Raw genomic sequence first — 23,171 nt, 5'->3', positions numbered from 1 at the left:
TACTCTTCTGTGATATACACTTAATGTAAATGTAATGTTACAACAATACTGAGCACATCTACTCTAATGCTACACGCTGTCTAATAGGGTCCAACAACACTAAGGTAACCTAGGTTAGGTTAGCTAGCGTTAACCTACTAGTCTGTTGACCCATTGAATTTAAACATTAAAACATTAACATTTAAGTGCCTAATTAAGCCCTATTATATCATTTAAAGATTTATAGATGCAGTGCTTGAGTAAGTCTGGGTTCAGAATGTGTAATTATACACAGGACATCAAATATTCAAATATACATCAGATATAGAGGGGCAGTAGTGAGTAACACTGGGTCTGGGTGTGTTTGTGAGAATGATTGCTGGTGCACAATCTGCTGGATGGAACTGGCTGAGAAAGACACTTTACTGTTAACATTACTGTTAATAAACGTCCCCATTAACATTACTGTTAATAAAAGTCCCCATTAACTATATAATTAATAAAAGTCCCCATTAAATATACTGTTAATAAAAGTCCCCATTAACTACTCTGTTAAGAAAAAAGTCCCCATTACCTATACCATTAATAAAAGTCCTGATTAACTACTATACTGGTAATAAAAAGGTCCCCATTAACTTTACTGTTAAAAGCCCCATACTGTTAATGAAAAGCCCAAATTAACTATGCTGTAAAAGCCCCCAGTAACCATACTGTTAATAAAAGACCCTATTACATTTACAAATAAAATCCTCCATTACCTATACCATTAATAAAAGTCCCCATAAACATATACTGTAAATTAAAGTCCCCATTAACTATAATATTAATAAAAGTCCCCATTATCTATACTGTTAATAAAAGCCCATTATAAGGAGCTTCTCTTATGTTTCTATCAGTGCTGGATCTGTGTTTGCTGAAGGTTCTCAGACTGTAACAGAGACTGGAGGAGGAGGAGGAGGAACCAGGACCTGTACACATGTTAACTGTTAATAAAAGTCCCCATTAACCTTACTGGTAATAAAAGTCCCCATTAATCTTACTGGTAATAAAAGTGATGAGCACATCAGGGTAAGAAGAGATGCAGCTGAAGTGATGTACCCATCATGCCTAGTGCCTACCGTACAACCTGGTGGGGGCAGTGCTATGATCTGGGGTTGCTGCAGTTGGTTAGGTCTAGGTTCAGCAACGTTATGTGCCCACAGAATGAGGTCAGCTGACTACCAGATATACTGAACGACCAGATTATTCCATCAATGGATTTTTTCTTCCCTGATGGCACGAGCACATTCCAAGATGACCATGCCAGGATTCATCGGGCTCAAATTGTGAAAGAGTGGTTCAGGGAGCATGAGACATCATTTTCAAACATTGACTGGCCACCACAGAGTCCAGACCTGAACCCCATTGAGAATCTTTGGGATGTGCAGGAGAAGACTTTGCGCAGTGGACCAAATCTCCCATCATCAATAATGGGGAAAAATTAATGCAACTCTGGACAGAAATAAATGCTGTAACATTGCAGAAGCTTGTGGAAACGATGCCACAGTGAATGCATGCCGTAATCAAAGCTAAAGGCGGTCCAACGAAATATTAGAGTGTGTGACCTTTTTTTTGACCAGGCAGTGCATAAAAGTGTAATTATATAATTAAATCACATTTGCACAATTGCACCTTCAAGAATAGCAGGTTATAAAAGGCATCAAAATGATAGAGGTGTACACCTGTAACATAGAGCTGTACACCTGTATGATAGAGGTGTAAACCTGTAACATAGAGCAGTACACCTGTAACATAGAGCTGTACACCTGTAACATAGAGCTGTACACCTGTAACATAGAGCTGTACACCTGTATGATAGAGGTGTACACCTGTATGATAGAGTTGTATGGTGTGTTCTATTCTAAGTTCTGTGAAGAGTAAATAGAAGGATATAAAATGTAGTACCACTGAGAGCCACAAGAGGCATCTCAGCACAGTGAGTTCAAGAGTAAATGGAGCCTCAAACACATGTCCAAATACTTATCTACTATCTTTAACATCAACCCTGCAGTTACCATCCATCACTCATATTTATGTACCTCTGTGTCTCAAAATCAACAACAAAGACTCTATAGAGATTATTAATACCCCACAAAATCCCCTGGACACACACACACACACACACACACACACACACACACACACACACACACATACAAACACACACCCATTTCACACACACACACACACACACTGACACACACTCACACACACACACACACACACACACACACACACACACACACACATACATACACACACACTCACACACACACACACAAACACACACACACAAACACACACACACAAACACACACACACAAAATCACACACACACACACACACACACACACATGCACACAAACACACACACACACACACACACACACATACAAACACACACCCATTTCACACACCCACACACACACACACACACACACACACCCACACACACACACACACACACACACACACATAAATAAGTCTGCATCCAGAGGGAATTAACAGCACGTTGCAGGGTTAGTGGTCTGCAGACACAGGCAGGCCATTAAAACTAACTTGGTTCATTTTATTCATTAATTTTCTTTGTTAATTCTTTTTTTAATTTTAATCAACTGGCAGTTAATTAAAGCACAATGAAGGATCCTCAAAATAGTTTTATTGACTTTTAAAAAAAAAATCTTTAATTGAGAAATATTCAAGTGATTAAAGTAAATAAAAGTTATGAGTCTTAAACGATGACATACTACCCAGTCTTTAATGTCTGCTCTGCTCCGCTGCCGGTCATGTACTGATACTCAAACATGCGTATGGGTCTCGGTTGTGTGTCTCTCTCTCTCACTCACCCCTCCCACTCTCTCCCATTTGCTGATTCTCTAAGAAGTCACCTCCTGAAAAGTCAATTTTTAAATTGACTTTATTGAGACAATTCAATTCAATACAAACACTCCTCACAAACAATATCACAAAAACCTCACAAACAATATCCACCGGAGGACCCAGACTACCTTCACTCTATACATTGTTATACATTAACAATTAACAATACCATTTACATCTGTAAATTAGGTATACATCATCCATTTATAGATCCAAAAGAGTCCAAGGAAATGTCTTTTTTTCCTCTCATATCAAGTTTCAAGTTTCAAGTTTGGTTTATTTGTCACATACATAGTCATACACAGTACAACACGCAGTGAAATGGTGGAGAGTGCTCTGTCCAAACTGAAGAAGAGAACCAGGGGTGCATAGAGAAAAAAATATATATATACAGATAAATATATATTCTATGTATGTACAAAAATATATTAACAATGTATGTACAATATATGTATATTATGATTATATACACAATGTACAATGTATATGGTTGAGTATTTATCTACACAACCTACAGAATGTACAGATCCATTGTATAGTACCATATCTACAGTTGTTGTAACAGGTTAATTGAGTATAAATCTAAATCTATATATACAGATGTACAGATATACAGTCATGTTACGTGGTGGTACAGATATACAGATATACAGATATACAGTCATGTTACGTAACAGTCATGTTACGTGGTGGTGGTGGTGGTCCCCACAGTTTATCAGTTTCCCTGATTCAGGGCCCGAATGGCCTGTGGGAAGAAGCTCCTCTTCAGCCACTCTGTCTTGGCCTTCAGGGAGCGGAAGCGCCTCCCTGACCTCAACAGAGAGAACAGTCTATTGTTGGGATGGGTGGGGTCCTTCACAATTTTCCTGGCCTTGGTTTGGCACCGCTTGTAGTAGGTGGTCTGCAGGTCAGGAAGTTCCGAGTGAGTGATGCGCTCTGCTGAACGCACTACCCTTTGGAGTGCTTGTCTGTCCTGCTTGGTGCTATTCCCAAACCAGACTGTGATGTTCCCCGTGAGGATGCTCTCGATAGTGCAGGTGTAGAAGTTCCGCAGTACCTTGGAGGGCAGTCTGAAGTCCCTTAGGCGTCTGAGGTGGTAAAGACGCTGACGAGCCTTCTTTGCCAGGGAGCTGGTATGGCGGGACCAGGACAGGTCCTGCGAGATGTGAACACCAAGGTACCTGAAACTATCTACTCTCTCCACCGTGGTTCCACTGATCCTCACAGGTTGGTAGTGCCGCTCCTGCTTCTTGCTGCAATCCACGATCAGCTCCTTTGTCTTACTGACGTTTAGGAGGAGATTATTTTCCTGGCACCAGTTTTCCAGGTGTTTAATCTCCTCCAGGTAGGCCCTCTCGTCGTTGTCCGAGATCAGACCCACGACAACGGTGTCATCAGCAAACTTGACAATGGTGTTAGAGCTGGAAGTGGCTGTGCAGTCGTAGGTGTACAGTGAGTAGAGCAGGGGGCTTAGGACACAACCCTGAGGAGCTCCAGTGCTGAGGGTGAGGGTGGATGAGGCGCAGTTGCCCACCCGTACTGATTGTGGTCTGTCTGTTAGGAAGTTGGAGATCCAGTCGCACAGGGATGTATGCAGTCCTAGATCTCCCAACTTAGTAGTGAGTAGGGAGGGAATGATAGTGTTAAATGCTGAACTGTAGTCGACAAATAGCATTTTAACATAATTTCCCCTCCCTTCGTCCAGGTGAGTCAGTGTAGTGTGGAGCAGATGTGCAATCGCATCGTCAGTGGAGCGGTTGTGGCGGTATGCAAACTGCAGTGGGTCCGTGGAGGCTGGCAGTGAAGATGTGATGAAGTCTCTAACTAGCTTTTCAAAGCACTTCATCACGACTGATGTGAGGGCGACAGGGCGGTAGTCATTGAGGTCGGAGGGTCGAGGTTTCTTCGGGACGGGGACGATGGTGGACCGCTTGAAGCTGGACGGGACAATACCGAGCGTCAGGGAGAGATTGAAGATGTCGGTGAATACCGGGGCTAGCTGATCTGCGCAGGCTTTGAGGACCCTCCCGCAGATACCGTCTGGTCCCATCGCCTTCCTGGTATTCACCCTTTTAAACACTCTCCTCACGTCACTCTCCGTGATGATGAGAGGGCGCTGCTCTATGGTGGGCCCCGCGCATGTGCCACCGGCTGCGCCGATAGTGCCACTTGCACCAGCACCGTTAGCATTGGCGCTGTTAGCACTAGCGCCGTTAGCATTGGCGCTGTTAGCATTAGCGCTGCTAGATGTAGCCTCGAAGCGAGCAAAGAATGTATTCAGCTCGTTCGCCAGAGACTCGTCCGCACTCATCAGTCCGGAGGGTGGGTTCCTGTAGTCGGTGATCGTCCGTAGTCCCTGCCACAGGGATCTAGAGCCACTCTGCTGGAACTGTGTCTCTAGTTTCTTCCCGTAGCGCCGCTTCGCCTCCCTCACCGCCCTGCGCACTCCGTATGCCGCAGACTTGTACTCGTCCATGTTCCCGCTGATGATCCCCGCATTGTAGGCAGCAGTTCGAGAGTTCAGAGCCTCGCGGATGGTTCTGTCCACCCAGGGCTTCTGGTTGGAAAACTTCTTGATGGTGATTCTTGGGATCGTGTCGTCCACCAGTTTCCCAATAAATCCTACTACTGCCTCCATAAACTCGCTGACATCATCAGTGCTGCGCCGGAACATGTCCCAGTCCGCGTCATCCAGAGCGTCCTGCAGAGCGGCCACCGATTGGTCTGTCCAGCGCGCGACCTCCCTCTGAACCGGAGCTTCAGGAGGAAGATGGCGGCGTGGTCCGACTTACCAAACGGTGGATGAGCTGGTGCCTTGTAGCTGTCCTTGTATGGGGTGTAGCAGTGGTCTAGTGTCCTATTTCTCCTGGTGGGGAAGGTTACGTGCTGGTAGAGGTTGGGCACTGCACGCTTGAGGTTAGCGCTGTTGAAATCCCCAACCACAATAAGTGCAGCGTCCCGGTGCTGTGCCTGAAACTATGTGAGAGCCTCATGAAGTTCCCACAGTGCAGTGTCCATGTTAGCCTGAGGTGGGATGTACACGGTGTTGATGATGACCGAAGTGAACTCCCGAGGAAGGTAGAAAGGACGAAGTTTGAGGGCGAGCAGCTCCAGGTTGGGTGAGCAGGAGCAGGCGAGAGTAACAACATTGGCATTGTTGCACCAGCTGTTGTTTACCATCACACACACTCCGCCGCCTCTCGACTTCCCCGAATCTGCCGTCCTGTCCATACGGTGAACCGAGAAGAACTCGGCCGGCTGGATAGCGTGGTTTGGTACCGCTGGGTTCAGCCACGACTCGGTGAAGCAGAGGAGATTGCAGTCCCGAATGTCCCTCTGGAACTTTATCCTGGCCCGGAGGTCGTCTAGCTTGTTGTCCAGAGACTGGACGTTGGCTAGCAGCATGCTGGGTAAGGGAGCTCGGTGTGCTCGAGCCCTCAGCCTGTTCCTGACGCCTGCTCGCTTCCCTCGCGGTCTTTTCCTCGCGCCGCGTCTTTTGTTTTCCCTCAGGATCTCCGTCGGCCATCTTGGGTCCGGGGTTACAGATGGCTTGAGGTGAGTGCTATGTAGATTAAGAGAAATAAGGGCGTCTCTGCTGTATGAGATACGTGCCGTGGTGTGTAGAGAAGGGCTGCGGAGAAGTCAGGGGTAGCGGGAAGAGCGAAAAGAGCGAAAAAAGTGCCAGGTGTGGACGGAGCAGTCGTGACGGCAGCCGACCTCACCGGCGCCATCTGATATTATCAATCGCCATCTGATATTATCAATCGTCTTCAACCTTTTTAACTCACACATGATCTGTTTAAACACTGTTTCTGGTATTATACATTGCTCAATAATCATCTTACATCGTGTTTTCCAAATCTTCGAATTTATCACACAAACAATCATCCAACAGAAGTCCTTCACATTCTCAAATTCTCATTAAACACTCCATACATAATACTTTCCTGTTACGACCCCATTTAAGCCCAATACCAATACCAAACCCAAAACCCAATACTCCTCAAAAGTCCTCACCCTGTCATGCAGTAAAAACGTTCTGACAAAATTTGATAAATAGCCTCTCACCCATCCCACTCCCTCCCATTGTCTGATTCTCTAAGAAGTCACCCCCCCCGGGAATCTCGGGAGAGATTCATGAGCTTTTGATGTATCAACTGGTTTATGCTGCAAAACTATTTCAGCCTGATCGATATGTTATTTAACAAAACATGTTTCAAGTGTTTAAATGATTCTTTAAAAGTGAGGCTCTCTAAGTTTGAAGTGGATATTCGATACCCATGCAAAGAAGGTAGTGTCACGTGTCAAAGGGAAACCGAGCCCGGTGTTGCTGCCGTGAGCAATAACCCCACCCCGCCCATCTAATATAAATAGGGGGGGGGGGGCGGGGCATTACAGCCTGAAACGATGAGTATAGAAACAGGAATGATATTCTGTACTCCAACAATGAACTCTTATGATGATGAAGTGGCTCTTGCAGGTGTGAATGACAGTGAGAGTGGACCCTCTGAAACAAGCTTTTGTGAAAACATGAACAACAATAAAACCAATGGGTGCATCAACGCACCGGTGCTGGCGGTCGTTCGAGCTATGATTGGGAATCTGATGTATAGAATTATTGATGAATATATGAGAGAAAACTGGTACGGTTGTGCTATTGACCATCCTAGTCAGCACACATGCCTGTACGATCCGGATGAATCCTATTTCAGCCTCAACGCACCTAAGCTGAGCAAGCCGTGGTTCATACACACTCTAGCCAGAGCTTTGAAGCTGTGCGGCATTCAGATACCTCCATCCTCTAGCAAGATCCAGGCAATCGCTGAGGTAGTGGTAACCGACCTGCAGGAAGAACAGAATATCAAATCCACTCTCAAAGAGTTCGTAGAAAAAAACGATAGCGTGTGCGAGGAGCAGGTACACGACGACGTCGTGGACTACTGGAAGCTGCACGAAAACCTGAACCCTGGTACTCGGGCCAAATGGGAATCCGCCTGGACACCAGAGCCGGTCCTTCACCCGAGAAAAAAAGAGTGCTGAGGACGGAGTTGATCACGCTGTTCTGTAAAACCCATGAAAACTGAGTCAGAACCGATAAGACCAAATCCTTATTTAATTTGGAAATGCTGATGTGTGTAGTACCTGAGTCTAACAGTCAGTGGAGTTCTCTAGTATCAGAAGCCAATAATACATGTTGTCCTTTATATATATATATATATATATATATATATTTATATATATATTTATATATATATATATTTATATATATTTATATATATATATTTATATATATTTATATATTTATATATTTATATATATTTATATATTTATATTTATATATATATATATATATATATATATATATATATATATATATATAAAAGTCTTGTTATTTCTCATATCATTGAAAACCCAAATGAATGTAAAAACAGGCATATATTATGTATATTCACCTATGTAATAGATGTATGTGTTTTGAAACTAAGTAACGATGAAAAGGTTGATGTATATAAAACCTTTGATTGCATGCTTTCATTTTTAATTGAACGTAACGTAAACATAACCTCTTTTGCTGAAAAGATGTTTATAAAACCATAATCCATTCTAGCACTCTCTTCATTGTGTTTCAATCATTTCACCATGACTGAACGTCTGCTGAAAAATATTTATTTCACTCCTTCAAACCCGGGATCCTATGGAGGGGTCGAGAGTCTGCAAAGGTCCGTGGTGGATGAAATCGGTAAAAGGGTTGGTGATGAGGAAATCAAAATGAAGTGAACGAAGCAAATTCCTTCATGGTGTTTAAAACCCTGTATGGGATGTTTCAAACGAAAAAGGTGGAAAAACTAAGATTGAAGTTTAGAGTCGGCGATACCTTCAGAATTTCATGATTAAAAAGACATTTTGAGAAAGGGTACGAGCAGAACTTTACAGATGAGTATTTTACCCTTTCTGAATGTTTGCAATATACAATATATGTATACAAATTACGGGATTCTGATGGGGAAAATATAGATGGGACCTTTTGTGAACAGGAGCTGCAAACGATTTTAGTGGGAAAAGACAAAGCCTTTAAAATAGAAAAAAAAATCTATATGAAAAAACTAGGAACTGAAGAAAGATGTGCTTGATCAAGTGGGTTGGGTGGCCCGATAAATTTAACTCCTGGATTCCGTCCGAGGACGTCTTTCAAATTGTGAAAGGTTAAAAGGGGGGGTGCTAAATCAAAATGAAATTATAATACGATCACCATTGAAAAGAACGGATTCTACGTGACTCTACCGAGCAACGCCTCCAAAGACATTTACCCCGATAATAAGATTTCGTGCTACACAAACACATTTCTGAAACCTATAGAGTTGGTAGGCGGATGGGAGGACACACTCACCGAGGTGCAATACCCGTACACATGGTACTCGATGAAGGAGCAGGACACTGAAAGTGTCTTTTTTGTTCAACTCTCTGCAGAAGGAGAAAATGGTATGGTATTTACATTTCTTTTGAACCATGGGTATTATAAGAGTATAGAACATCTGGTTAAGGAAATTAATAAGCAGAAAAAAGTTTAGCTCTTGATCTAAAAATAGATTACCAACCCGTGAAAAACAAAATTCGTCTGATGACTAACAAACCCTATTCGCTATGGACTCAAGGAAACCTTTCACACATTCTGGGCTGGATTATAAACCTCTCACACGTGACGAGCTAGAAGCACCGTTCCCCGCCTACATTCACGCGGGGTTTTAGACCATGTTTATATATACGGATATTATACAATATCAGAGAGTAGGGGACAGTTTTGTTCCTTTGCTGAGATGTGTACATATATCTTATTATCGGGATGGTTGACAATGAGGCTTACAGCGGAGCCTGCCATAAAAATCCTTTTAATTTTATACACTATGACACAGAGTTTATCGCTCTCAATATCGACGGAACGCAGCATCCAGCAAAACCGTATCAACCCAATTTTCAGTCCGGGGACGTGGTCTGTGAATATTATTCATTAATTCAAGCTTCATGAAAACAGCTTAAAGATCAGGCTATGTCCATCAATCGGCAAGAATACGCTGCTGTATATAGCCTTATAGCTTTTAATCTATCCCCAGATGATGATTGCGGGCAGCATTTGTCGTTAATAAAGTCGGGTAATATGAGACGGGAACTCAGATTTAAAGACCCGCTCCCGAGGACCATAAATCTCGTTGTCTACCCCAATTTTGACAGTATTTTGGAAAGTAACAATCGCCGCAACACACTCATTGATTATCAATAAAATAAATAACATGGACACCAGAGAGCTCACGAATGTAATGAGAAGCTGTCGTGATCTGGAGAGGATCTTTTGCGATATGGTTCCGTGCGACCAGCTGCCCAGGTTTAAGATGAGACGATTCCCTGCTTATACATAGTGAACACTCACCCCAGTGACATGCTTGGAGAACCCTGGTTAGCTATGCATCTCAACGACAAAACCTCAGGAGAATTTTTTGATTCATTAGGAAACTCACCAAGCTACGAACTTTTCCCTCATTTGACTTTAGTCGTGTAGACATTTTAAATTATTTTATTTTATTTTTTTTTCAATATTTTAAAGCTTTTTTCTTAGGAATGTACACCGCAGGGGTCACCCAGGAAAACACGCTTGACCTAAGGCGAAGCTCTTCTGGCGTCTGAGCTTTCAAGCCAACAAATAAATACCCGTAAGGTCTAGAGGTGGCGTCTTGAAAACATTCCACAAAATATTTGGCATTTCCCGGATACATCTGAAAAGCCAATACGCTGATCTGTGACTTTTCTCTGGCGTTCTTAAATAAAATCATGTAGTTTAGGTTCCTGTGATGAGTATATTTTGTAAAAGCCTTTTCTACTTCTTCGTTATTACTGGCGTTATTCATCAAATCGTCTAGAATTAGAAGGTTAGTCTTGCTGAAGGGAAACAGTTCATCATCACAGAAAGATTCTAGTATTCAAAATTAATGTTTATTTTGTTCATCAGCTCATCATACAGAGGTGCCAACACGTATAACACCATACAATGTTATAAAGAACGTTAGACAATGTCTCATTCAAGTAATGTTTTGATGAAAAAAATATTTTCTGCTATTGCTAGGAATGCAAACGATACATGAAAATAGTACTTGCATTCTAGCATCAAAACAATGAGTTACAGACATTTTACAATTACACACACACACACAAAAAAAATAAATCCTATATACAATCAGATTCTTAATACTCGTACAGCAGAGTCCTGAAATCGGGCAACAAAACAAGTTTGTCATAAACAATCCTGAATCTTTTCATTTGTAATTTGTTTTTCAAGAGAAAGCCTTTTTTTTTATCTCTCACGATTTAATTTTGGGTGGACGTAAGTACTCTAGTCTGATGTGTGTTTAGTCAACCAGATCTGTCAGAGATTTCAGGTTTACGAGTTTGAATAGTTTAAAGTGATACCTTTGGCTTTCATTGTTGTTTTACCTTTGAGTGTGTGTGTGTGTGTGTGTGTGTGTGTGTGTGTGTGTGTGTGTGTGTGTGTGAGTGTATGTGTGTGTGAGTGTATATGTGTGTGTGTGTGTGTGTGTGTGTGTGTGTGTGTGTGAGTGTGTGTGTGAGTGTGTGTGTATATATGTTTGTGTGTGTGTGTGTGCTAATCAGACCTTCTCTCATCACTGTAAGTAGTTACATTGCCATATACGGACACTGTTTGTTTCTGTACTCCAGCACACTAAATGTAAAATGAATCTACCATAACTGTTACCGTGCAGAACCTCGAGGGTATTTGCCTCTACACTGAGTGAACCATACAGGAACCACACACCCTTCTTTAGTTTTCTCTAGTTTTTCTAATCAGAACGGTGTGGCTGTCCGGCTGCTTGTACAGTAGACTACACCATGTGCCCGTGTAATATGTGTGTGGAAGACATTAGGAAATAAAATGATCTCTAGACACATTAACTCTTATTTACCATCACCTGTCTTGCTGCTGACAGGACAGACATATCTCGACTGCAACATAACAGGGTTTTCTAACTCTGCAGGAATTGTATAGTGACTGCTGTCCCTTAGAGGAACTTGGACTCAGTAGTGGACCAAAAGTCCATCGCACACACAACTTCATTTAAAAGCTTTTGATTGGTCACTTGTATTGTTTGTAATCAGTGTAATAAAAGCCAATACTATCAAAGCCACTGCTACATGATGGAATATGATTTATAACAAACATATTTTTTCACAGCATTTAGCAACACACAATTTTAACTGAGTACAGTTAACTGAGTATAAGTTGAGCGTTAAGGGTCTTGCTCAGGGGCCCAACAATGGTAACTTGGCAATGAATGTTGAACCAGCAACCTTCCAATTACAAGTCTACCTTAACCACTGAGCTAGATTTTCTCTTCCTTTTGTTTGATGTTCCAGAGAGCTGAAGACTGAGCTGAAGTTAAGGGGAAACAGAGTCAGCCATTTAAAATCTACCACATTAATAAGACTTAGAAAATCTAGCACACATTAACATTAACAACGATTATTATAAGAGAACCGAACACTGAGCGGTAAGCCGTCACTTCAACAGCATTTCGTACTTTTCTTGAGGTAAATCAGGACGTTATTTGGGTCGTGTAGCGCTAAAACGCTGTAAATGACGTTAGAGACGTCAGTTCATCCCCACGAGTTTGACTCAACTGATATAATCTGTATGGCGCACTGTCTCCCTCTAGTGGTAAGAACAGGGTATTACAGGCGAGACGAGACAAGGCGTCAGTGGACAAGAGGGATGTTTTTTTCTTTTTAATCAGCTAAAGCTATTGTGTGTCTACGGTGTATTTAACTAAACAATATTTTCAAAAGATAATGAATAATATTATTAATATTATAATATGATTGCCGGTGCATAACCTGCTGGATGGAACTGGCTGAGAAAGACGCTTCACTGTTAACATTACTGTTAATAAAAGTCCCCATTAAAATTACTGTTAATAAAAGTACCCAATAACTACAATGTTAAGGAAAAAGTCCCCATTACTTACACCATTAATGAAAGTCCAGATTAATTACTATAATGGTAATATAAAAGCCCCCATTAACCATAATGTTAATAAAAGTCCCCATTACATTTACAAATAAAATACTCCATTATCTAAAAGTCCCCATTAACTATTTACTCTATTATCTTTACTATTAATTAAAAAAACCCATTAACTATACCGTGTCCCCCAATTATCTAATTTGTAAATTAAAGTCTTGATTAACGATACTGTTAATAAAAGTCCCCAATTAACTATAATGTAAATAAAAGTCCCCATAAACTATATTATTAATAAAAACCCATTATAAGGAGCTTCTCTTGTGTTTCTATCAGCACTGGATCTGTGTTTGCTGAAGGTTCTCAGACTGTAACAGAGACTGGAGGAGGAGGAGGAGGAACCAGGACCTGTACACATGTTAACTGTTAATAAAAGTCCCCATTAACCTTACTGGTAATAAAAGTGCACATTAACCTTACTGGTAATAAAAGTCCCCATTAACCTTACTGGTAATAAAAGACCACATTAACTATACCATTAAAAAAAGTCCTGATTAACTATATCATTAATAAAAGTCAGGGAATCAGGCCCTGTACACACGTCTGCAGACCACTGAGTGAAACACACACCAGCTCTACATCACAGGGAAACAAGACTTGCTCACTCTTACAACACACGTGTAAATGACATGAAAGGATTGGAATGATTTAATTATATAAAAGGCATCAAAATACTAAGACGTGTATGATAGAGTTGTACACCTGTAACATAGAGCTGTACACCTGTATGATAGAGCTGATGATATGTTCTATTCTAAGTTTTGTGAAGGGTAAATAGAAGGATATAAAATGTAGTACCACTGAGAGCCACAAGAGGCATCTCAGCACAGTGAGGTCAAGAGTAAATGGGGCCTCAAACACGTGTCCAAATACTTATCTACTATCTTTAACATCAACCCTGCAGTTACCATCCATCACTCATATTTATGTACCTCTGTGTCTCAGAAACAACAACAAAGACTCTGTAGAAGCAATAGATTATTAATACCCCAAAACATCCCCTGGATACACACACACACACACACACACACTCACACACACACACACACACACACACACACACAAACATACACACACACACACACAAACACACACATGCACATGCACACACAGACACACACACACACGCACGTGCACGCGCGCGCGCACGCACACACACACACACACACACACGTCACACACACACATGCGCGCGCATGCGCACACACACACACACATACACGCACACACACACACACACACACACATGCATGCACAAACACTAATGCACCCAAATACGCACCCGTACACACACACACACACACAAACACACATGCACGCACACACACACGCAAGCACAAACACATATGCACGCACAAACACACATGCACCCTAATACACACACGCACACACACAAACAGAAATAACATAAATGGAGGCATGAGCTCAGAGGGAGGTGAGTGTTGTGGTTTCTGTTTTATTTCAGCTGTGTAGCAGAGGGAGGAAGTGCAGGGTGGTGGGTGTTATGGACTGTTAGAGGTGATAAATAGTGACCTGCTCTCTACTTCATGTTACTGATACTCAGTGGTGTTTAATAATATTCATTTAAAGTGTGCAGAATCAGACTTAATTCTCTCTTCTTTCACCTGCACATTCTCTTTTCTACTCTCCACAAACTTTGTGTTGAGTTTGCATGGATCTGGTGTTAAAGTGTGTAAAGTGTGTGTGTGTGTGTGTGTGTGTGTGTGTGTGTGTGTGTGTGTGTGTGTGTGTGTGTCTTTGAGATAGAGAAGTAAAATGTAAGATCATTATGGAAAGAGGAAAGAACTGGAACCACACAGTCTGAAAAATGGAAACCATGGCCTCTTCTCTCTCTCTCTCTCTCTCTCTCTCTCTCTCTCTCTCTCTCTCTCTCTCTCTCTCTCTGCCCCCTCGCTCTATGTCTATCTCTCAGTATTTCTCTCTTTCTCAGAAGTGTGCTTTGACTAGAGAACACAGGAAGTGATGAGTCTTTAACACACACAGTCACTCAGTTTGTCCATCATTACTGGGACAGCATGGCGCTCAGTCCACTCCCTGTGGTGCTCTGTGAGTAAATGTTCTCTTTATGTCTTCATTAGAGTCAGAGGTGCTGTATTAAGTTGGTAATGTGCAGTCTGAGGATCCTGACTGATGAGATTATGTGAGTTAGTTGTGTAGTTCCCTCAGAAGGGAGGATCAGAGTTTCACTTCCATGTGCTCAGGTGTTCTCACTGTATCCAGATGTGTTATGGAAAGGGTTCTGTTTGATGTACTGGGCTGGAGAGCAGGAGGAGAAGTTCTTGTACATGTTTGTACTCAAAATGGGAACAGACCAGTTACCAGTGTACTTCTACACATCAGTGTAGCTGATGAAACACAGAGGTCATATGGACGCTTACGACTCTAGCAGATGTGTTTGTCAGAGTTTAACAGTAAGACCAGTGAAGAGAGAATTACAATGATCAACACTAGAGCTACTGAAACCATGGAGTAGGGTTTTAGAGGAGAAATAAACAGATTTAGTGAGGGATCTAACATGAGGTTCAAGTGAAAGTGTGGGGTGAAGAAGAACCCCAAGATTCATAACTACCTGCACAGGGTTGACAGCCATGACATCACTATCACTATAGAAACTTGACAGTCTGTATATTTGGGATTTGGATCATACCAACATAATTTAGGAATTGAGAAGTCCGTAGAGTACAACAAACCCAAAGAATGACCACAGATATGAGTGGGAAAACCTACATGCTATGTGGTGTTGAAACAGTTCAGTTCACTACAAACAAACCCGGTAGAAAATCAGCAGATAACATCCACTGCTTGGACTGTTTTGTGTGTTTGTGTAAATTAATAACTACAACAGTGTGATGGAACAATGTAACCTACTGTGTATATTAAGATTTTAACGGACTAAATGTGTAAAAATACTGTAACTTCAACAAATGTAATGTGAGTAAACAATAAAGGAAGGTGATGATCAGCAGGAAATGACCAAAACATTTTTGTAATATAAACGGACACACTTATATTAAGAGAGGGAAGAATGATCTTGACCAACATAGTCTGGCTGTATGACACAAGAGAGACTCTTCATTTTATAGATATGAAAGGAAACCCTGTGACATGAACCACAACACACACAGCTGAACACTGACCCAGTAACTCAGCTGTAGCACCAACCTCAGTCTCGCTGCTGAACACAAGCTCAATTCACAGACAAAACCTCCCAACAAAGGACCCACTCCTCACACTCACTCAACCAGGAAAAACAACACCTACCACCCCTAACAAAGGACTTACTCCTCAGACTCATTCAACCAGGAACACCAACACCTACCCCCTAACAAAGGATCCACTACCACACGAATATGTCATATTAGCAGAGAGACGGCACACACACAACTCCACTGGATTCTTTTTCAGTGCTTCATGTTATCAGCAGAAATGGGGAGATGCAAAACAACAGTTCTACAGTCCTGGAACAGCTCACAAAACCTTTTATTTTCTCCCATTAATATTGCATGACTATTTAATAATTTAAGGCCATACATGAATCTCAGAAACAGATTCACAAATTCAGCAGATTAGCGAATCAGTGTCACGATCCCGAGCATCGCTGCATTCACCTGATTTCTGTTTCTGTTTCCAGCCTGGATTTCATTTCCATGTGATTCCATGTGATGCCAGCAATAGTGAATCTGCTCATCCCACAGCACACACCACTGCCCACAGAAACATAAATCACAGACGCCCCCTTGTGTTCAAAACCTTCAGCACTCTAACATTCTCTAAACATGTTTTATCATGAAAGATTCATTTCTTTCACCTTTTATTGGAAGTTTGTGAAAACATCAGTCAGTTTCCCCAATCCCTTTGAAGCGTAGGTTAGATGAACAATTATACAGTGTTAACCAGAATGTTAAGATGGTTTTATTTAAATGAACAATTATAAATACTTTTATTTTAATTGTGTCTAAAATGTTTTGCTCTGATGTGTTTTTTAATAAATTAATTATTTCATTGTTCATATTCATATGTTCCCTGTTTTTATGTTCATAGTGCTGACTTCATTTGTTCAAGCTGGACTTGCTCAAGGTGATTTATATTGTTTACTTTTTCTATATTTTATGTACAAGTTTGATTTATATATTAATGTTAATCCACTCTGTGTAATATGATTTTAAAAACAGCTGTGAAGGTAAATAACTAAAGTGGAGTGTGTTATTGTTCTTTCTTCTGACATTGACTGTAATGTCCTTGGATAAAACCCAAACTGCCATTATTAAGTCTAGTCAGCTTTTTCATGAAACATGGAATGATGTCGTTAGATATTTTTGGAAAATTTGCTATTTAAAATTTATTCATTTACACCTTTACCATTTTATAATATGTATTTTATAATTATTGGATTTATTTAGTATTAAAAACATGTTCCGGACCAGACAACAGTGACATATGTGATAGATTTAGATTTAGATCTGTGCAATTTATTTGTTTTTAAAGTAACTGCATGAAGAATTCAAATGTTTAATGTTTCTGCAGGTCATCCTAAAGCTGTTGTGAGTGTAAGTCCTGATAATCACGTGTTCAGAGGAGAGACTGTGACTCTCAGATGTGACATACGGCTAGAAGGAGACACTGGGTGGACATACAGCTGGTATAAGGATGGCAACAATTCCTACCCACACACCACATACAATCCATACATGATCAGCTCTGTTACACAGTATGACAGTGGTACATACACCTGCAGCGGGTACAGGGGAAGAGACTCTCAGAGCTCAGAGATCAGTAATGCTGTTCCATTAACTGTGTCAGGTGAGTTTGGACTATTTCTCTCATAGCGCATGATAAGATCACTGTGATTTAATGAAAATTAAACTTGAACTAAATGTAAACCTTTTGTTCAAATAAACTCTTTGTAGTCAGTAGCATAATATACACTGAGTCCACATGCATTCAGTCACTTGCTGAGGGCAAAACTGAAACTATAACTGTGCTTTTACACTGCTGTTACAAAACTGTTTAAGTGACATAAAAGAGCATCACAGTCCCAATTACAAGTTTCCCATTACTGGACAAAGTGTCCAAGGTGGTACTGGATGGAATAATTAAGCGACTCACACTCATGAGTTCACATTTTACACTCCAATCACAATCAGATCCCACATAATCTCCAGATAATCTCCACAAAACACAGTGATTAACACATTAGAACGCAGCATCGTGGGTCTAACCTGTTTGTTATAATATATGTAAATACAGAGTGACTCCAGGAAGACATTGGGGTCAGTCAGCTTTAACATGCAGTGTTCTCCAACTCTTTCTACAGATTTACCCACAACTACACTGACTGTGGAGTCTCAGAGTCCTGTGTTCACTGGAGAGTCAGTCACTCTGAAGTGTGAGGTTCAGGGTTATGTTTGGTGGGCATATCAGTGGTGTAAGAAAAAAGCACAGAGTCAGTGGAGTACAGTGTTTCAGTCTGTGTTTTACACTGTAAACAGAGACACTCTCACCATCAGTGGAGATGCTGTAGTTAATGGGGATCAGTACCGGTGTAGAGGAGCACAATATTACAGACCAACAGCATCACAGTACAGTAACACTGTTACCCTCACTGTACATGGTAAGATTACTGTCATTTCATAAATGTAATGTCTATTTTATTAACTTAAATTATTGTTTGTTAAATAATTTACACTATTTGTATTCAGCATCATAATACATGCTCCATGTATTGTGTTTACAAGGCAAAAAGGAAATTATAGATGTACAGTAATTACAGTTACACTACATTGTATTAGAGCTGTACTGTAATTACAGTTCCACTGCATGGTATTACAGTTGTACCGTAATTACTGTTACATTACATGGTATTGGGGTTGTACTGTAATTACAGTTACACTACATGGTATTAGACCTGTACTGTAATTACAGTTACATTACATGATACTGGAACTGAAATGCAAACGTGCTTCTTTTCTTGTTACCTTAGTGTTCCGATGTCATTACAAACTTATAATGGATCTTAAAAGTGATGCACAAATTTATAACAATGAGTGAGCTCTGTTAGAGCAGGTGAAACACTGAACAGGGCTGTACTGTGGTCCTACAGGACTTTTATTTTGACAGCCCTACTTTAAAGGCATTTGTTTCCCCCCTGCACTACAAGACCTGATCTCACTAATAGCGCCCCCTTCTGTGCTGAAGAAGAGAGAACACAGTGACCTCACATAGTCTGGAGCAGAGAGACGTGTACTTCTCAGTAACCAGCAGCCAGTGTTCAGTTTTAGTAGGTTTTATAAGATTCCAACACATGATCTTATTGAGAGGTGAACATAAAAGCAGAATTTAATTACTTCTACAATGGAGCCTGAGCTGGTTCTGAATGTGCAGTATAATTGTACAAAAATATTCAGTAGAGAGACCATCACACTTACATGTGAATGAGTTGGAGTGTAATCATGACCCAACCCCATCTCAAAGTCCAGAGGGGTAACAAAGACTAGGGAACAAGGAGGCTAAGATAACACAAAGGCAAGGAGTGAAAACTTACGGGCTTTCCAAAAACATTAAAACAACCAAACACATTCAAGCCTAATAATGAACAGCAAAAACACCAGGATCAAGACAGGGTTTAAATACAAGAACCAAAAGGTAAAAACAAGGGACACGTGCAAGCAATCAAATGAGGGTAGGAGGAAAATTAAACTAAAGGTATGGAACCAAAACACACAAGACAGGGAAACCACGCAAGATAGAACCTGGGAGGGACTAATCATGACATTAACATCTACAGATATGAACTTGGACAATTTAAATTAAGTGAAAACAACTGAATTAATCAGAATATAAACAAATCTGACATAAACAGTTAATTAAAAGTCTGTTGATTAATCTACTGCTTCACTACTGCTACACCATGTTACTGAGAATCTATTGTTTTTATTTTAAAATGTTTAAAATACTGAAATACTTCATCTATTTTTAATATGAGAATGTTAGTCATTTCATAGATATCTCTATGCACTCTGTCATTGCATATTCTGAACTGTGTGTTTCATCTCCATCAATAGTTAAACCCACACCTGAACTCACATCAAGCCTTACAGGAGCTGCACTGGTGGGAAACCCAGTGACTCTGCACTGTAAGCTGGACCAGCCTGCTGGATGGAGCTTTTACTGGTCCAGACACACACAGAACCCTGAGAATGAGACCAACACTGCAGCAAACTCCTACAACATCAGCTCAGTGGCGCCCTCTGATGGAGGCCAGTACTGGTGCAGAGCTGGCAGAGGAAACCCAGTCTACTACACACACTACAATGATGCACTCTGGGTAAATGTTACTGGTGAGGACCAGTTTACGGTCTATAACCACCATAGAAATAAAATTTATCAGTGATATTTTCAGCAAAAATATGAAATATCAGTAGATTGTCATTAGAACGTCATTAGATTGTCACTACATGTACTGGGGAGTCTTGGACATGTGCACATATTGGCCACTAGATGGAAGCAGTCAATAAAATTTTAGTAGAAACAGGACAAACCAGATCATAAAATGTCTGATTTCCTGAATAACAGGAAGCTGTCATATCTGCTACATGACATGATTTATGTGATTCTGAATTAATGGATTTATTCAACATTAAAACATGTACAGGACCAGACAGCAGTGACTTGTGTGGTAGATTTAGGTCTGTTTACTGGTGAGTATCAGTTGACAGACTATATTAATAGAAAACATGGTGTTGGTAATCTGTGAGAGCTGAGTTGATATAATTATGCCTGACTGGATATTTTACTATATGAATCATTATTATTTAGACAAGAAAGTGTTAAGCGTCCATTGTTGTGTGATTCCCTTTTGTAGAAAACCTGCTCCTACAAACTCTTTGGATTTGCTGCTCAGTTTAGTTTTAACTGTAGTAGAGCAAATATCCAGCACCACATAAATAACTCCTCTCACTCACACACAGCCTTTATATTATTACCCAGTTAAAATAAACAATGCAACAGATTCTGTGTAGTGTGATATTACAATTTTTGTAAAGTGGTTGTGTGGTTACATGAATAAATGAATGAATTAAGTTATACAGCTTGTTTGCAGTGAGTCAGTTTTCTTTGGTTTATATTTTTATTTTGTTTAATTTTATTTTTTATCATTCCATTCTATTATGATCACTTCCATGTTTCGTCATGTTGCTTCTTGTTTGTAGCTGTTCATGTTTTTCATCTGTTTAAAATAAACGTCTTTGTTCACACGGCTCACGTCGGTATCCCATCCCTCACCCTCAATGCTCTGCAGAGTCACAGAAGCACTGTAGCTCTTCAGCTGTGATTAATTCTGTGTGTGTGTGTGTGTGTGTGTGTGTGTGTGTGTGTGTGTGTGTGTGTGTGTGTGTGTGTGTGTGTGTGAGATCAGCTCTGTCCCATTCAGAAGCTCCACTCTCCATCCTCAGTCTGCTCAGTAGTCTACTGGCAGTCTCTCCATATCTGCTAGTGTCCATCGTGCTGGGGGTCAAATGCTACAGAGCTCACGGTAAGAACTCTTCCTCTTAGACACACATTACACACACTGGAAGAAAAGAGGAAACAATCTTACATTTGTTTGAATCTGAAAGCGCATCGTAAGGTTGGTCTTTCTTCTCTGTGTTTGTATGACTTTCACCACTCTGTCATGACTCTTAATACTGCTAAGACAAGCAGGACACATGACAGTAAAGTGTCTGTTATGTGTAATCCATAAAAATCATGGTTTATAAAAGCAGCACATGGTCATGAAACCAGTAGTTAAAAACAAGAGTGAAGAGAACAATGACTGGAACCAGAAAATGTTACTTTAGGCAAGACAGCAAATACTAAAAGAAACATGAGTGTAAATACACACACTAACTAGAGCCAAACAACACACAGTCACGACAGAGCAGAGAGATGAATGAAAACAAAACAGTACAGGTTACCATGGGAACCACAACCACCAACAACTTAAAGGTTTTATATAGTTTATACTTTTGTAAACAGACATTTAAAACTATTTTATATGCTGGTTTAATAAAATACTGATTTTCTCCCCACAATCATTGACAATGTCGACACGTTGCTTGCGTTGGAGACAAGACACGCTTTTTTTCCTTCTCTGAACTACAAGACCAAGACCACAATAAACATTTATTAAATGATAATCCAATAACACCAGGGGGAGTTTTCTAACACCTACACTTTGATTTCTGTGTTTAATGTTTTTCTACAGCTCTGACTGAAACCAGAAGCCAGAATGCAGTCTCAGAGGAGTGAGAGTCTAAAGGAAAATACTGAAGATGGAAGGACATTGTTCTGTTTGCTTGAAGTCATTTCACATGAGATTGAATGTTTGAACTCTGCTAACTTACTGCCAGCTGATAACCAGTTTATATGAAGCATCGTGCAGTAATGTTTTCACTTTTAAGCACATGTTACTATTGTGTGTCATTTATTCCAATGTTAGAATATTCTCATTTATTTTAATGATCTTTTACTTTGTTGGACTAGTTTACTTTTTTATGTTCTAGTTAAATAAATAACAACCAAATAAATTGTGTTCATTATCATTACACTGATGTCAGATGAGATATTCAGCAGCCAAAGAAACACTATCTCAGTGTATTTCATAACAGACTTTAGATTTTAAGTAATCAACAACTAGACAACAGATTAATGTTTTACACATTACTTCACACTGACTCTCCTCAGCTTTAATGTGAAACTGGTATAGTTCACTGGGTAGTGAAGTCTACCCCTGCTGTAAGATGGAGTGGCACTGATGATCAGATACATCATCCCAGTAAGGAAATTCAGGAGGAACTGGGGTGGGTATATTAGACATCCAGTGAACAGGCAGGGCTTTATTTCCATGTGTTGGAAGCAGGAAAAATTAGCAAGTGTAAGGATCTGAGAGACTTGAACAAGGACCAAACTGTGATGACTAGACAGCTGGGTAGAGGGAACATCTCCAGAACGGGAGGTTCCAACACACCTCCTTCAGTCTTTACATTTATGGCATTTAGCTGACACTTTTATCCAAAGCAACTTACAACTATGACTGAGTACAACTTGAGCAACTGAGGATTACAGGCCATCTTCAAGAGCCCAACACTGGGAACCTGGCAGTGGTGGGGCTTGAACCAGCAGCTTTCTAACT

General features: G+C 40.6%; 1 protein-coding gene and 1 long non-coding RNA gene across 4 annotated transcripts in view; one reads left to right on the top strand and one right to left on the bottom strand.

Moving 5' to 3' along the window:
- The window catches only part of LOC118240905 (Fc receptor-like protein 5), a 65,378-nt gene extending 42,812 nt beyond the window's left edge, over positions 1 to 22,566 (top strand). The window contains exons 8-9 of the mRNA XM_081704710.1: positions 21,417 to 21,533; positions 22,245 to 22,566. Coding sequence (XP_081560836.1) covers positions 21,417 to 21,533; positions 22,245 to 22,288 — 161 coding nt within the window. The 3' untranslated portion in view covers positions 22,289 to 22,566. The remainder of the gene's footprint in view (positions 1 to 21,416; positions 21,534 to 22,244) is intronic.
- Positions 7,364 to 10,261, bottom strand: LOC145652910 (uncharacterized). Of its 3 annotated transcripts, XR_014119185.1 has the most exons (4): positions 9,495 to 9,693; positions 9,287 to 9,360; positions 8,463 to 8,708; positions 7,364 to 7,960 (listed from the first exon to the last, which is right to left on the bottom strand). It is a non-coding gene; the product is annotated as an uncharacterized LOC145652910 (long non-coding RNA). The 3 variants fall into 3 exon arrangements; XR_014119187.1 differs by lacking the exons at positions 8,463 to 8,708; positions 9,495 to 9,693 and adding an exon at positions 10,205 to 10,261; XR_014119186.1 differs by lacking the exon at positions 8,463 to 8,708.
- Positions 22,567 to 23,171: the final 605 nt, after the last annotated feature.

The sequence above is a fragment of the Electrophorus electricus genome, chromosome 21 (genome assembly GCF_041902795.1).
Source record: "Electrophorus electricus isolate QZ-2024a chromosome 21, ASM4190279v1, whole genome shotgun sequence".
Lineage (NCBI taxonomy): Eukaryota > Metazoa > Chordata > Actinopteri > Gymnotiformes > Gymnotidae > Electrophorus > Electrophorus electricus.
Note: the sequence above shows the minus strand (reverse complement) of the source record. Positions and strands in the feature narration are given on the sequence as shown.